General features: G+C 39.6%; 1 protein-coding gene across 2 annotated transcripts in view; it reads left to right on the top strand.

Moving 5' to 3' along the window:
- IQGAP2 (IQ motif containing GTPase activating protein 2) overlaps positions 1–16,526 on the top strand; it is a 267,127-nt gene that overhangs the window by 127,616 nt on the left and 122,985 nt on the right. For both annotated transcript variants that reach the window (XM_063453609.1, XM_063453608.1), the window contains exon 3: positions 13,048–13,204. In XM_063453609.1, coding sequence (XP_063309679.1) covers positions 13,048–13,204 — 157 coding nt within the window. The remainder of the gene's footprint in view (positions 1–13,047; positions 13,205–16,526) is intronic.

Raw genomic sequence — 16,526 nt, 5'->3', positions numbered from 1 at the left:
GAGCTATGTCAAGGCTGCGCTCGGCATTTGAGTCATCGGTTAGTGGGAGAAAACCCCCTGAGTGCCAAACGAATTCTAAGCTATGGCATCTAAGCTGAGTCTCTTCATGAAAGATCATCGAACTCACAAAAACACAGACAACGCTATTCACGAAACTGAAAATTCAAAGAGAATTCCAAGGAAATTTTATATATTTGGTCAAAAGATCCTGTTTTTAGTTTGCCCTTAAATTTTAAATTCACTTTAATTCGCTTTGAATTCCTAACATAGAATTTGTTAAAAATGGTTTGGTGCCCACTGCGCCTCATCTCAAACCCCTAAAAAGTTCCCCGTGTGCTGATCCCAACGACCTATGCAAATGTAAGTAACATTACGTTTTTATATCATTCTATTAAAGTATAAGTTCACCTGCCGCTCCAAGGCAATTCTTCTGGATACGTCCTGTACTAACAATTGTGATTGCGCTGCAGGCATAATTTGGACAAACCGGACACGGAAAGGATCTGATTCTGAATAAATCTTTATCTGTCTGAAATTGCGAGAATTACATATAACCGCAAGAAATTATACAAATTGCTGTCTCTCCGTAGGGAGCTGGGAATTGGTGTATTCTCTCTCTCCTCAGCGTATTCTTTGCAATCGTGCAGAGTTTTTATGGTACTTGAAGTTTTTTATTTGATTCGTGTTTTGGCGCCAGCTGTGTGCAACATAAAAAGGGGACTTGGTTCTTGGGTAAAGAGCTTGTTATGGATTCCCTGCTATTTTCTTCCCTTCCCATTACCCAGTGTAGTGTGGGGACGCAGGGGGTCTGTGCCATTAGTGTCACAGTTCTCCCACCCCTGTTGTTTGCTATGTTTATCTCGGGGTGCATCAGATCTACCCTTTGTAAATGTATTGTAATGGAACATGGGGTGAAGGTTCATTTATGCTAATGTATACCTTCATTCATTTGGGAATTTTAAAGGTCCGGTTGATGTTTGTTCAGGGATCGGCCCGGCAGGGTCACATGATAAAGTACACGTTGGCGAGTAATTTGAATGAATTATTTGGCAAAGCATGCTTTATAGGCTTACTTTAAGAAGCAGGGCCACAACATGAGCCAACACTATTCACCCTAGAACAATAAATTAAGCAGTTAATAAGACAATGTCCCACACGCATGCCCTTAAACATAAAAACTGTTTTTACATAATATATAATGTAGTAGAAATTTTAGATGTATTAGGCAAGTTGGCAGATGTAAAATGACTAATAAAATTAGTATCTTTTAATATACATATATATACTACACACAGACACACACACACAACCTACTGAAAACAATTTCTGTAACTAAAATTGTAATTTGAACTAGTCAGATTTGTAAACATATTTATTATGGTTTTAAGAAACATTACTGTCATTTTATTGCCGTGGAGCTCTGCTATACACTCAGACACATTACTGGGAGTATTATTGCCACGGAGCTCTGTTATACACTCAGACACATTACTGGGAGTATTATTACTGTGGAGCTCTGTTATACACTCAGACACATTACTGGGAGTATTATTGCTGTGGAGTTCTGTTATACACCCAGACACATTACTGGGAGTATTATTGCTGTGAGGCTCTGTTATACACTCAGACACATTACTGGGAGTATTATTGCTGTGAAGCTCTGTTATACACTCAGACACATTACTGGGAGTATTATTACTGTGGAGCTCTGTTATACACTCAGACATATTACTGGGAGTATTATTGCTGTGGGGCTCTGTTATACAGTCAGACACATTACTGGGAGTATTATTACTGTGGAGCTCTGTTATACACTCAGACACATTACTGGGAGTATTATTGCTGTGGGGCTCTGTTATACACTCAGACACATTACTGGGAGTATTATTGCTGTGGAGCTCTGTTATACACTCAGACACATTACTAGGAGTATTATTGCTGTGGAGCTCTGTTATACACCCAGACACATTACTGGGAGTATTATTGCTGTGAAGCTCTGTTATACACTCAGACACATTACTGGGAGTATCATTACTGTGGAGCTCTGTTATACACTCAGACATATTACTGGGAGTATTATTGCTGTGGGGCTCTGTTATACACTCAGACACATTACTAGGAGTATTATTGCTGTGGAGCTCTGTTATACACCCAGACACATTACTGGGAGTATTATTGCTGTGGAGCTCTGTTATACACTCAGACACATTACTGGGAGTATTATTGCTGTGGAGCTCTGTTATACACTCAGACACATTACTGGGAGTATTATTGCTGTGGAGCTCTGTTATACACTCAGACACATTACTGGGAGTATCATTACTGTGGAGCTCTGTTATACACTCAGACACATTACTGTCATTTTATTGCTGTGGAGCTCTGTTATACACTCAGACACATTACTGTCATTTTATTGCTGTGGAGCTCTGTTATACACTCAGACACATTACTGTCATTTTATTGCTGTGGAGCTCTGTTATACACTCAGAAATGCCGAAAATATTGAACTTTTTGAAAAGAGGGGTATTAGGATAGAAAAGAGGACAGGATAATGAGGAATACTTGGACATTGTGACAGTGACAAATCTCAGTAAGAAACCTGTGGAGTTTATTCATTCATAAAGTTTCACTCGTATTATTATTATTTTATTATTCATAGAGTGCCAGCTGATTCCGTAGCGCTGTACAATGGGTATAAAGCGACACTGTTTTTTTTCTTCCTGGTTCTTCCACTTTGCAGAGTCAGCAAGCTACCAGACCGGAGCTCATGCATTTTTTTAACTTCTTAATCCACAAATTGAAGGGGTAGAACAATGTATTACTAAGTCTGTAGCATTAACTTAGAGAAGGCTCCTAGGGGGGCTCATACATGGCACACATTTCGACACCTGCTTTCCCATTTTCAGGCAATTTGCAGACTATGACAGCTAGGAGCGTACGGACATTGCTTGAGTCATCGTGACTTAGCAGCCTGGACCTCATTACGGTCTCACGGGGATTTTTTTGAGTGTATTCTTTTTCAGAGGATCTGCAGGATTCTTCCACCTTTTTGTACTTCCAGAGCATACTCGGCTGTGTTTATTGCTTGCTGGCATAGGTTTTGACAATCGCTCCCATAGTTTGTGAAGAAGTATCAGGTTTTGTACTGAATTCAAACTCTGCTCAGACAGATGCATAGTCTGTGAGACAGACTTTAAAAGAAAAAAATAATAATTTTTGAGCAGTTATTCAGCTTGTGGCTGCTTGGTGGGAAGTTTAAGTAATTCCTATTAATATTTACAAACTGGGCGTGCAGAGAAAGGATCTTTGCTGCCTGATAAGGTGTATGAATGTGCCAGTGATTAAGAAGAATCTGTGTACCGTTTAACTGATATGGGTGATGGATGAGTCATGTTCAGCGGAAGCGAATAAAGCTTACCCTCCCCAACACCTGCCAATAGAGCAAATCCCAAGGGCATAGCTATACCTCCTGAGTGTCCTTATTTAGGATGGGCAGTCCCTAACATGGATCCAATCTCTCTGTCCCTTTTTCCTTTCCTAATGTCCCTCTTTTCAAGGAGTTCCATATTGTAGGTGTGTCTAAGTGTATAACAGAGCTCCACAGCAATAATACTCCCAGTAATGTGTCTGAGTGTATAACAGAGCTCCACAGCAATAATACTCCCAGTAATGTGTCTGGGTGTATAACAGAGCCCCACAGCAATAATACTCCCAGTAATGTGTCTGAGTGTATAACAGAGCCCCACAGCAATAATACTCCCAGTCATGTGTCTGGGTGTATAACAGAGCTCCACGGCAATAATACTCCCAGTAATGTGTCTGAGTGTATAACAGAGCTCCACAGCAATAATACTCCCAGTAATGTGTCTGGGTGTATAACAGAACTCCACGGCAATAATACTCCCAGTAATGTGTCTGAGTGTATAACAGAGCTCCACAGCAATAATACTCCCAGTAATGTGTCTGAGTGTATAACAGAGCTCCACAGCAATAATACTCCCAGTAATGTGTCTGAGTGTATAACAGAACACCACAGCAATAATACTCCCAGTAATGTGTCTGAGTGTATATCAGAGCTCCACAGCAATAATACTCCCAGTAATGTGTCTGAGTGTATAACAGAGCTCCACAGCAATAATACTCCCAGTAATGTGTCTGAGTGTATAACAGAGATTCACAGCAATAATACTCCCAGTAATGTGTCTGAGTGTATAACAGAGCTCCACAGCAATAATACTCCCAGTAATGTGTCTGAGTGTATAACAGAGCTTCACAGCAATAATACTCCCAGTAATGTGTCTGAGTGTATAACAGAGCTCAACAGCAATAATACTCCCAGTAATGTGTCTAAGTGTATAACAGAGCTCCACAGCAATAATACTCCCAGTAATGTGTCTGGGTGTATAACAGAGCTCCACAGCAATAATACTCCCAGTAATGTGTCTGAGTGTATATCAGAGCTCCACAGCAATAATACTCCCAGTAATGTGTCTGAGTGTATAACAGAGCTCCACAGCAATAATACTCCCAGTAATGTGTCTGAGTGTATAACAGAGCTTCACAGCAATAATACTCCCAGTAATGTGTCTGAGTGTATAACAGAGCCCCACAGCAATAATACTCCCAGTAATGTGTCTGAGTGTATAACTGAGCTCCACGGCAATAATACTCCCAGTAATGTGTCTGAGTGTATAACAGAGCCATACAGTAATAATACTCCCAGTAATGTGTCTGGGTGTATAACAGAGCTCCACAGCAATAATACTCCCAGTAATGTGTCTGGGTGTATAACAGAGCTCCACAGCAATAATACTCCCAGTAATGTGTCTGAGTGTATAACAGAACGCCACAGCAATAAACTACAATAAATGTGTTCAGAAATCAGTCTGTGTAAATAAGATACATTGTTCTTGGTATAAATTACATTTTAGTTACATACATTGTTACTGATGTCACACAAAATTCCCTGAACGCTGTCAACACACCCTAAATGTTGGCAGGCAAGCAAAGCAAGTGTAGTCATTGTAATACCAGAGTTTAATAATATGAAGGTGTAAGAACCTAAAAGCTGGGTATAAAATACACACCAAAACACAAGTAATGCGCAGGACAAAAATGTGAACAAGGGTGCAGACAGCATTTCTAAACTTTTGAACGTGGCCCACATTGTTTGTACAAATGCCATATCATTATTTGCCTTATTTTAAAATCTCCCAGATTTGCCCAGACAGTTCTGGTTTTGACCCATTGTTCCACTGTTCTGAGTTTTTCCGATACGCTTAAAGAAAATCCCCCAAACCACATTGGATACACTGCGCAAAACAAACATGGACATCTAAGGCACTGTGCACACGGGGTTGTCTCGGAGAGAGGGGCCCAATATGCCCCTTGACGGTTTATAGTTGTCCCCCATAAACACACAGCATGGCCAGGACTATTACGTATGTCATTGGCTCATCCTTCCCAGCAAACCTCCCTCTGTGTCCTGCTTTCATACTTAACAATGCTGGAGAGTTACAAGATATCTCTAACTTATTGTTATATGTAACAAGCCCAATCCCTGCTTGCTTCTTTTATTAGAAGTATAAAAATGTCAGAGGTGGTCCAGGTCCAGTAGTTTCAAGCCTTCATGGTGGTCTTCTGGGTTTGAACATATTACCACCCTGCCCTTTTCACAAAGTAGTGGGTAAGACAAGTATGTGCCAGATGTAGTTTATTCATAAAACGAAACTTTGTAGTAATGATAATCATTCTTTCTTATTTTACATATTTTTGCTTTATCCATCAAAATATGACTAAGTCAACCCAATAGTACGATCCTCATACATAAAGCATAGAACCAGGAAAAAGGCATCTTTGCAATAACGTGTCTCCAGACATTGTCCTTCTGCTTCTCCAGAACCGTAAGCAGAGAGAGGAGGGGGAAATCCAGAACATACATCCATTTGTGAAGCAGAATTAAAAAAAAAAAAAAAAGGAGAGAGATTCTCTAGGAGAGCTATATAGTCTCTACAAGACGAATAAATAAATCTGGCTGCATAGTTGAATATAAATCTGGAATATATGAAATAATATGAGAAGTGTGCCATATATTTAAAGGTATAAAGCACAAACACATGTTCTTGGTATGTTCACGTATGAAGTGCAGGATAGAAAACGGGCTCGTGCACCTGTTAAATAGGTATGTTTAAAAGGTTTAATATCCTGCTGGCAGACGCGAAGAGTTTCCTATACGTGTGCCAGTCGAAGGAGATTAGTATGCGTCAGCACAACAGAATCAGGGCTATAGTAAATGTTTAACAAAGGCCGAAAAAAAGCCATTTATAAAAGTCTGAATCTATAATAGAACAATTTGATCCACTGTGGTTTTTATAACCGTATTTTGTATTTAATTAGTAAACTTAATTATGAGCGAGGCCTTAAAGCTGTTTTACAGATTGTAACCAAGTCTCATCGCTGTCTTCGAATACGCTTGTTTTATGCTCATTTCTAAAAGGTTGGCGATTCTTAATATTCATCTCGAGGAGATCTCAGAATTGGGCAAGGAGGAAAAAGTGCTCTAAGTGTTCTCTCATCATAAAAGTAGTGCAAATCACCATGGAAACAGATTATTCACTTTTCTCACTTCGACACTGTAGCAAATCGTCCACTAAGTCATGATGCCCATTCACTACACACTAAATTGTGCTAAATTCACAAGGATTTTGGTAAAAGGAATTCAGCACTTGAAACCCAGATGGAGAATTGTTTTAGCTCTGTGGATTTTCCTAAAATTTGACTCCCTTGTTACTTTACTTTTAGTAAATGAACCCCTCGTTGTTTTCACTCCGATATTGGGGTGAACAGGTGAACAGGCAGATGATGGACACATTTTCGCTTTGTGCTACCTGACTAGATAATATTGGAGCATCCTTATTATTCATGTTTATCATTAAAATGTCTTAATTAAATAAAGATCTTCGTAAAGGCACCCTCAGACCCCTAACTCACTTTAGCTTGCTGAAACACTTTATGCTCTAAAAGGGTGCAAAAGATTAATAATTAAAAGCATGCATGTTTTCATTTGGGATATACCTACTAAACAGTGACTGTATTATATTTTTATTATATGGGCAGTGGAGTGTCCCTTTAAATGCACAACATAGCATTTTTATAAATCCTGGGATTGTAATCTTCATAATCCTCATAATGTTACAAAACACGATGTTTCACATGGTCCCACGATGTTTTCACATGGCAGGTACCAGTTTGGGGCTCCCTCCTTCTTTTCCTTGAGGACAAGGTTGAGAACCCCTGCTCTATAGGGATAGTGAATTAAGCCAAGCACATTCAGGGCTCCAAGGCCCCTGACTAAACACTGTGCACTAGGTGGACAACTAAGGTCATCTTATGGTTAATACTTATCTTCCCCTGACTGACACAACCTGCATAAAAAGGTCCATTTTCAATCAGATGTAACTTGCTTTAGAAGTTTTTTTATCTCCTGCTCTGTAAATTGATCTTTAATCACACACAGGAGGCCCCTGCGAGGTCTAGCAAGCTATTAACATAGCAGGAGATAAGAAATTCTAAATTAAACAGAAGGTGTAAAAAAGGAAGTGTAAACATTAGATGACTCTTTCCGGGCAGTGTTTAGGAAGGCTGCATAAACAAGGTGATTTAACTCCTAAATGGCAGAGAATTGAGCAGTGATACATCAGGGGCATGAACTATACACCAAAACTGCTTCATTAAGCTAAAGTTATCTTAATGCCTATAGTGTACCTTTAATTATTTTAACCAGCCTTGGGAAATAAAGATACTGCATGGTGATTAAACCCTCCATTTTCATCCATACCATGTGCTTTGTGCTAAGAGTAAATATAACTGATATTATACTACTGCCCCTCTCTTAAATCACCTGCTTTGGAATGGGATGGTGAATATGTCGGACGTGGGTTAGTGAGGTCCCCAAGACATAGCGACGCCCAGAAGCCTGCGTATTCAGTAGGATTCAACGTAGCATTGCTATGGCTAGAGCTATTGGTTTGCTACTATTTTCCATTGATATAGTTTGTTTAGTATCTTTGTGGATATACAGGCACATTGTGTGCAGAGTTACTAAGTTAGTATTTTGATCTGTGTCCATTTTTTTAGGATACAAATATATTACTTCAGCTATAATGAAGAAATTGAACGTGGCAGTTAATCTTTCAAAATAATTTATAATGCTCAGCCTGCATTCCACCGTGGATATATACGCCTTGCAGACCTATCTACAATAAACCTGTATCGATGTATCATTATCAAGTCAATGCAAAGGGCAAACATTCAGTGATATATTGCTGTGCGTAGCAAGTAAACCCCAGCCAGGGATGAAATTGCAAATCTGAGATAAGTAATTAAAGATTGCGATCTACTGTATCAGAGAGGATGAGACATCACTGAGAGAACGAGAACAAACGAGAATTATCTCTTCCCATCTATTAAACTGACCCAACATGTGATCTGATCTCCGTTTGTTATTACGTTTAGTTACAGTTCCCAGAATTCTTTTGGCTGGTTATTGCCTGGCGTAGTGTTACGTGTTTCCTTAGGAACAATGCACAGAATAAAAATCGCAACATTCCCATTTCTCTTTAATAATGAGGCATGTATGGTTACATGATGGCAGTAATGCTTGAGATTACCGACCCTCATCTGTGATTTCCTATTGATTGGCTATTGATCAGTATTCCAGTAATTTTATCATTACGATCCCACTATCACTTGTCGCCAATGGCAGTCGAAAACTTGGAATTACTCAAAGAATGGGAAGATGTCCAGAGAGGATAGACAACATTCCATGTATCTGGTGCATACAAAGCTTTATTGACCCTTTACATACCACTCAATCTTGGATGTTTATCAGATTAACACATCTTGTGATGTCTCTTAAAGCTTTGTTAAAGGAACACTCTAAATCCACAAAGCACTTTTGTTTGCTGAAGTGCTTTATGTGCGATGCGTGTGTCCTCTTTGTAAAATGAAAAAAAAAAAAAAGTTCAGATTTCAAAAGAAATTTGCACTTTTATAAATGGACCTTGTTACACCCATTGGCTGTTAATCAAACCACTAGTCTTGTTACTTCCTGGTTGTTTATCTCAGTGGAGCTAAACCCAACAGACAGCCATTGCCCAGAGCACCTGTCTCATCACTGAACTGCACTGAGAAGTCTGTGATTGGATAGCCACGGAAAGATTGGGTGGGGTTAGAAGAGGAGGGCTTGCAGACTAGAGATTTGCAGCTTTTGCTAGTTGTTTTCAAATATATCGCATATATGAAAAAAAAAATCATAATTGAATGCATGTATCTATTCATTGGGACCGTATCTACTAAATAAAAAAAATGGAAAAAAAATGATTCTCTTCATTAGAGTGTTCGTTAAAACAGCCAAAGGGCACTATGTGAATTTTCTACTATACAGCATCGATGTACTGGCATATGTACAGAGAAGATGATATCTGAAAAGGCAAAAGCCCCTATTGTTTATATTTAATTGTATGTCATGATCCTCTGCAACTAAACATGTTTCAGCCATTTTGCCAGTATGGTGTCTCCAGTTTTCATATATTTTAACACATTGGGCTCATGACAAAGTGTCAATTGAATTTAAAGGAGAAATAGTGCAAGCAAACAAGGCAGACTGAAACATAAGTTTTCCCATGATCCAATGGTAGAATGAATTTACATTGAATGCCTTGAGTGTGCCTTATCAAAATACAAGTGGCTTCTCCACATCAATGTTTATTAAATATAATCAAAGGAAAGAAATATTTATAAACTAAACTGCCAATGTCCATAAGTGTCTGTGTCTGTGTCTGTGTCTGTGTGTGTGTCTGCATGTGCAGTCACGGATGTGTGACAGGTTCTATTGAGGGAAACGTGATACTAGCCATTGGAAATGCTGAGTAAACAGGGCTTAAGGTAGATTTAGTCAGATGATTTGCTGAGTGAGATTGTGAACCCAGCCCGTCCTGTAGTAGGTCTGAGAACCGTTCCGTTCTGAGTGGCAGGACAAAGCTGGGTTTAATCACTAATTAACCCAGAAAATAAAATGACTTTGATTATAGTGAAAGCGTCTCTGCTGCCACCTTGTGAGATGAAATGTGATCTAGAAGCAGAACTTTCTAATTAATGCCAGCCTGTGAAAACGAGAGAATAAAGGATTTGCTACCTTGTAAACCTAATGGCTCGTGATAAATCACAATCATGTTTTGTATGATGGCATTTTTTTTCCTTTTCTTTTCAAAAGTTGAAGGGAAAGTGTTTTTTTTTCCTCCCATATTCAATTTCTCTCTTCCTACCAAAGTGATCAGTCACACTGTACATATGGAAAGTACATTGATACATTTCCCAGTGTTTCTAGATGTCTGTGTTTCGAAACGTTCTGTTTGTTTTTTCTTGTCCATGAAAGACGTAAATTAACTGAGAAGCATGGATTAGCTAATAGACTGAAAGGTACTCCGTCATTGCAGTGATATTAGAAGTCTGCTGAGGTCATTAATTTTTACTACAATTTTTAAGGAATTTATATTACTTCTATAAAACAATCCTGGAGTTTTCCTTCTTTGTATGTTTGGAAGAGGCTGAACATTCACTGTGACTCTCCAGTTTTGATCTTAATTAGATAATTTAAGATTTGCAGTCCATCCTCTGTATTGAAACTGTCATAGCATTAACTTCCACGCGCAAGTAATGCCCTCGCACTCAACAATGCACTCATTTCCTGTGAAATCCTGTAGTGAAATGAATCGGAAAGCATTGAAAGGACATATTTTTTTTATTTTTTTTTGTTAAGCCTGTGCTGGGGGTAGACTAAGCCCCAACATATTTTACAAACTTTAAAACATTTTTTTACAAACTCTTTTTACTTTTGCTCTGAATTAACACACATAAAATCCAGTCCGCATATCCTGTGTTTGTCTCCTAAAACTGTACAAATAATGCTAGAGGGAAATGAAGTATGGTAAAGACATTATGAAATGTAATATACCCCACTAAACACATTCTCCTGCATCATTTATTACTAAGGGCCCCATATTATTACCTGTGTGTTTAAGGGACATTCAGTGAAGTGGAGACATTTTTAGTGCGTTATACAAATGATACATTACAATATGTGCAAAAACAACAACAACAAAATAATAAAAAACAAACAAAGATACATTTACTAAAAGTCACATCGCAGTGCGGTAAGTAAGCAAAGTAAATACCTGCCACACTGCACAAATTGTTCAGGAATGGTTTGAGGAGCACTATAAAGAGTTCAACGTGTTACTTTGGTCTCCAAATTCTCCACATCTCAATCTGGAACAGCAAATGCAATCTATGGAGGCCCTACCTCGCAACTTGCAGGACTTAAAGCAGCACTGTCACCATCTGGGGACTTTGCAGAACACAGGTGGTGATATCACCGCTGGGGATCCGGTGACCTGAAGTGGTAGAGGTTAACACAGTAAAGGAGTTTAAGCATGCGTGGGATAGGCATACGGCTATCCTAACTATAAGATAATGCCAGGGACTAATGAAAGTATTTAGAAAACTGGGCAGACTAGATGGGCCGAATGGTTCTTATCTGCCGTCACATTCTATGTTTCTATGTTTCTATGTTTCTATGACCACGGAGCAGGTAAAGGTGAGATTTACTTATGTGAACCTGTCCCTTGCGGGCTCTGCTATCTTCCTATGGTGGCTCCTCTTCATCTCCTGGTGTTTCACTGATGATGACTGAGGGGACTGACCCTTCTAGATGGAGGTAGCTCTGCCCATGTTCTAGAAGTGTCAAGCGTAGGAAGAATACTAAGACAAAGTAGTCCCTACTTTGTCTCTGTATATGTCTTGACTGGGTTGGAATTTAAGTGAAATTCCAACACAGTTAAAATGAGTATTTCATAAAAATTCTATCAGTCTATCTGCTGTTAATGTCTTGGTGCCAGATACCACATGACACCTTCAGAGATCTTGTCCATGCCTTAATGCATCAGAGCTGTTTGGGCAGCACTAAGGGGGGACAGGTGGTTTTAATATTTTGGCTGATCACTGTAAGTGGTGTGTTTTATCCAGTGCAATGTCTGCTAACAGCCAGTGGGCGGTGATATGAGGAATCATTTGCCATTCTGTTCCGTGATAGAAAACAAATTCCCCTCCATTGATATCTACAGTGCTTCTTCTATTCTGTGCAGAAGGTAGACCACGTACAACCACGTGTAACACAACTACTGTGGACGTTTCTTATCTGACTCTGTCAGGATACATGGTACAAATATGAAATACATTTTTCAAGGATACTTACCTAGGTAGGTAGGTGTTTCTCTTGCAGCATACCACCAGGCTCTGAACCTTCAGTGAAGTCCTTTTCACTATTGCATGCTGGGACATCTCAGCCAATCTCGAATATCCCATGCATTCCTATAGGTAGAGAAGTTTGGCAACAAGAGATACCCCTGAATGCCACTAGCCCACCCTCCAGCTCTGCATATATTTGGTTCTGTTATTGTCCCTATTGTAACAATTGTATACACGGGTATTTATGGACATCTGTTTACTTACTAGTATTATGCAGATTTGTTCATTCTTTTTCATTCTTCGGACCGTAATTATTTCTTAATGGTTATGTGATATTGTTGAAATGTAGGTCATTTTTGGGCTGGATGTAGCTCACAATCTTATTTCTATTCTTGTTTTGAGCTCTGTAGATCTATATTTCATTGCAAACAGAAAGGGAGGAACATGGTATTTTGTCTATCATTAAATGTTACAGGCTTTAAATCTCTGCACACAGTAATTGCTGCACATTATGTCACCTGCCAATTGTTCACTGCCAAGAACATTAAACAGGCTGCATGTGTACAGAAATTCAAAACTGCACTAATGGTGTTTTCTGCTTATCTCCCTTTCCCGCGTCTCGCACCTGGTGTAGAATGTATGATCTCATTGTAGAATGGACGTGTGATCACTCAAATAGTCCTAGGTGATAATGCAAACCAGTCATCTCTCTGAATAATTCTGTCCTCCTCTTCTTTGCAGGTGGATTGAAGCCTGCTTAGTCGAAGAACTCCCGCCAACCACAGAGCTGGAAGAAGGTTTGAGAAATGGCGTGTACCTGGCTAAACTGGGAAGATTCTTTGCTCCAAAATTGATCTCTGAAAAAAAGATTTATGATGTGGAACAAATACGTTTTAAGGTTTGTAGCTTTGGAGACCTGGACCTCCATACTTTTTCTTTGGACCTAGAGCAAATTTGCAAAGCTCTCCAGACAGGGTGAGGAACCAACCATGTAGAGTGGCACCTTTATCGTTTTTTTTGCTCATGCATGGCTCTGGGTGAATTTTAATAGAGTGATCACTTGCTGTGCCTCATTATCCAGTAAGTAATATATACATTTACTTTCAGACGACTGGGAACTACACTTATCCACAAATTGTTTTCACCTGAGATAAACGAAAGAAATTCCTGTTAATCTACACCTGAACGAGTTGATCCTTTCACGTAAATCCCAGATGTTATTGATTAGTTCAAGTGTAGATTAACTGGAATTTGATTCGTTCTTCACAGCTGAAAAGAATTTGAGCACAAGTCTAGTTCACAGTAGTCTCAAACTAACTGTACATTTAATGCACTGGGTAACAAACATATGTATCTGACGTGGATGAAAAACTCCAGATTCAGGTAATATATGGCACAAAAATAATGGACTGGGAGATGGAGTGTTCTGATAATGGATTACTCGTTATTCTGCATTTCTTAAGTTGTTCCCCTACGTCCCTCTCTTTCTTTCCCCCTTCTCTTTGTAACAAGACTGTGTGAATCATACTTGACACCATAACGAACACAAGCTGTAGTGGTTATTGTGTTTGGAGTGTCTCTTAACATATATGTATGAATTCAATGTACCATCATCCTGGGCAAACCTCTGACTGAAAATAATGAGTTTCTATTCTAGATTCTATATCCTGTGCATCGCTTTAATGAGTATAATAAAATTATTGTTAGTGCTTATGGGACTCTTGCCCTCTAAAATACTGGCTATTTTAATCACCTTTGGTTCCCACGTAGTCTGTGACACATTGTAGCTCACGTTTTCCCTTCCCTGGCAGTGTCTATGTGATGCAATTCCTAGAACAGTAAATAACTGGATGGGATTCACCCAGCTGAGACTGACAGACCTTTATCTTGAAGCAAACTCCTGGCAGCTATATCCGTGATTATACAGTGAGCTTTATTGTAAATAAGCCAGATACGTGTCGGCTCCAAAAAAGTTTAGTTTTTGGCAGATCTCCTGTCAAATGGTTCTTTCAATCTACGGGAGGAGCTGACCCACTTTGAGTGGGAGTGTGGAAGCTTCCCATCTAAACTCAATATGTTATTCAGTAATCCCACAGACGGATTGATAATGAGCTATACATTGAAGAATGTATACTTTCTGAATTACCTCATGATCTTAATATAACATGCCATCAAACGATCACCAACAGGCTCTTCAGATTGTCATAATTAAAGTTAAATAAGTTTTTAACATGCCAAGCCAATAAAAAAAAAAAGAATACGTGTTATGAAACAGGACTTTTTAAACGTTTTAATCCAAAAAAGCTTGTCTTTTAACATTTATTACCAACTTGGAGAAGTGCATTGCCAAGCACCATGAAAATATGCACATATCGGAGGTGAAATGATCTACATTCCTCCCCACCCGTTGTCACTTTGTTCTGGGTGATTGTGAGACTCATGTTTGGTGACATCTGACCAAATATCTGGAAATCCGTCAGTTGTGCTTGGTGGAAAAAATCCAGTTCTGCCAAATCAAGTAGTTTGTTATCACGTAATTTTTTTTCAGTCAACTGAGTATCTTTCATGTTCCCTGTTCAGCTCACCCGAATATTAGCCTCGCAAATGATTCTAAAAAACTAATTGGATGAATCTAAAGGGAACGAAATGGTCCAATCAGTGAACTGCAAGATGTATAATATATATTATGTATACTTCTAGGCAGCTGTCATGATGGATAAACTCCTCTATCCTATTCCTCCCCCGCATCCACCCTAAATTTCCACATCAGTCCCCTCCACCCACTTTTTTTTTTGTTTTCTCTAATTTCTCTCCCTCCCTCCCTCCCTCTCTCTCTCTCTCTCTTTTTTTTTTCTTCGACTATCATTTTTTGCTTTTCTGTATTCTCTTGGAGGGTCTTGTCTTCTCTTCTCTCTTTCTAAAGTTTTGGGGTGGTGGGTGCTTTTCGTAAAGCGTGTCATTTCTCTTAGGTGGGAGCTAAGCCCTCTTTCTTGAGGAAAAAAAAGTCAGTACATATTCTGTATCTTTATATTTGCCTGTGTGTGTGTGTGTGTATGTGTGTATATATATATATATATATATATATATATATATATATATTGTAACGGACCGTTTCAGCATAAAAGGGGAAAAATGCGTTTAGGCGATAATCCCCTTTTCCATAGACCAGCAGCTACCATAAGCACCAACTTCCCGAACTCCCAAACTGCACGAATTCACCAACTCTCGAACAGCAGACACACGAACCCTGGAAGCAGCCGAACAGGAAAAGCAATATGGACAGCTTACACTCCTGGCAGTCGGCATACAGTCCCCTTCCCCCCCAAGAAAGAGACACACTCCAGCTTCAGGGTTAAACAGCAACTCCTTTACTCAGGGCTACCTGCCCAGTATTTATGCAGGTCTCCCACCTGGTGGACACTCCCCTAGGGGACCAAATGGAAGACTGTAACAAAGGACAGACATAAACCAATTACAGACACACAGCAGTAAACATTCCCACAATGCATCCTGGTTTCCTCTCTTCTGCCCTGGAGATAATTGTAGAGGTAATCCAATTACCTCCCAGGACAAAGACAAGACTCCATTACACATGTGGGGATCTAAATACAGTATTATGCTTTAAAATATATAAAGTCACTTTTATTCCACCCAACACAGACATGTTACATATCCCCAGATAGCTCAGGTCTGGGTGCACATTATTAAGTGACTGGCACCCAGACTACACGAATACAGTTTAATCGCCATGGAGCCAAAGTCTTTAATCACACAAATAGGCTCCATGGTATAGCTATCTGGGTTACTACAATTCCCATAGAAATACCGAATTCCAGTGTTCGGTTAACCTTGTACGATAGGACCCAGGCGACAGACGGCTCAGCGGTGTTCGTGCAATTAAGTGTCCGTTTATAGTTCCATAGAATCCTCGCCGAACACCGCTGGTCTTTCGCACGATTAAAATGGCCGCTACCTCGTGGTCGGCAAACGAACAAAGGCCACCCAGCGTTCATCAATTAAGCTGCGGTTAACCGCAGCTTCTGGGCGGTTAATTGACGGCACACTCCATCTCCTAGGTGGTCCCTCATACGGTAGTTTGTTCGGTAGCTGGAATCTACTGAACACCCCGGCTGAAAGGCACGAATATGCCTTTCTGCAGGTAAAATAAAGCTTTTTAAAGTCTGGTCCATAGTCCAAAGGAAGCAGGCGAGCAACCAGAC

This window comes from Pelobates fuscus, chromosome 5 (assembly GCF_036172605.1).
Source record: "Pelobates fuscus isolate aPelFus1 chromosome 5, aPelFus1.pri, whole genome shotgun sequence".
NCBI lineage: Eukaryota > Metazoa > Chordata > Amphibia > Anura > Pelobatidae > Pelobates > Pelobates fuscus.
This window is presented reverse-complemented; position numbering and strand designations above follow the sequence as displayed.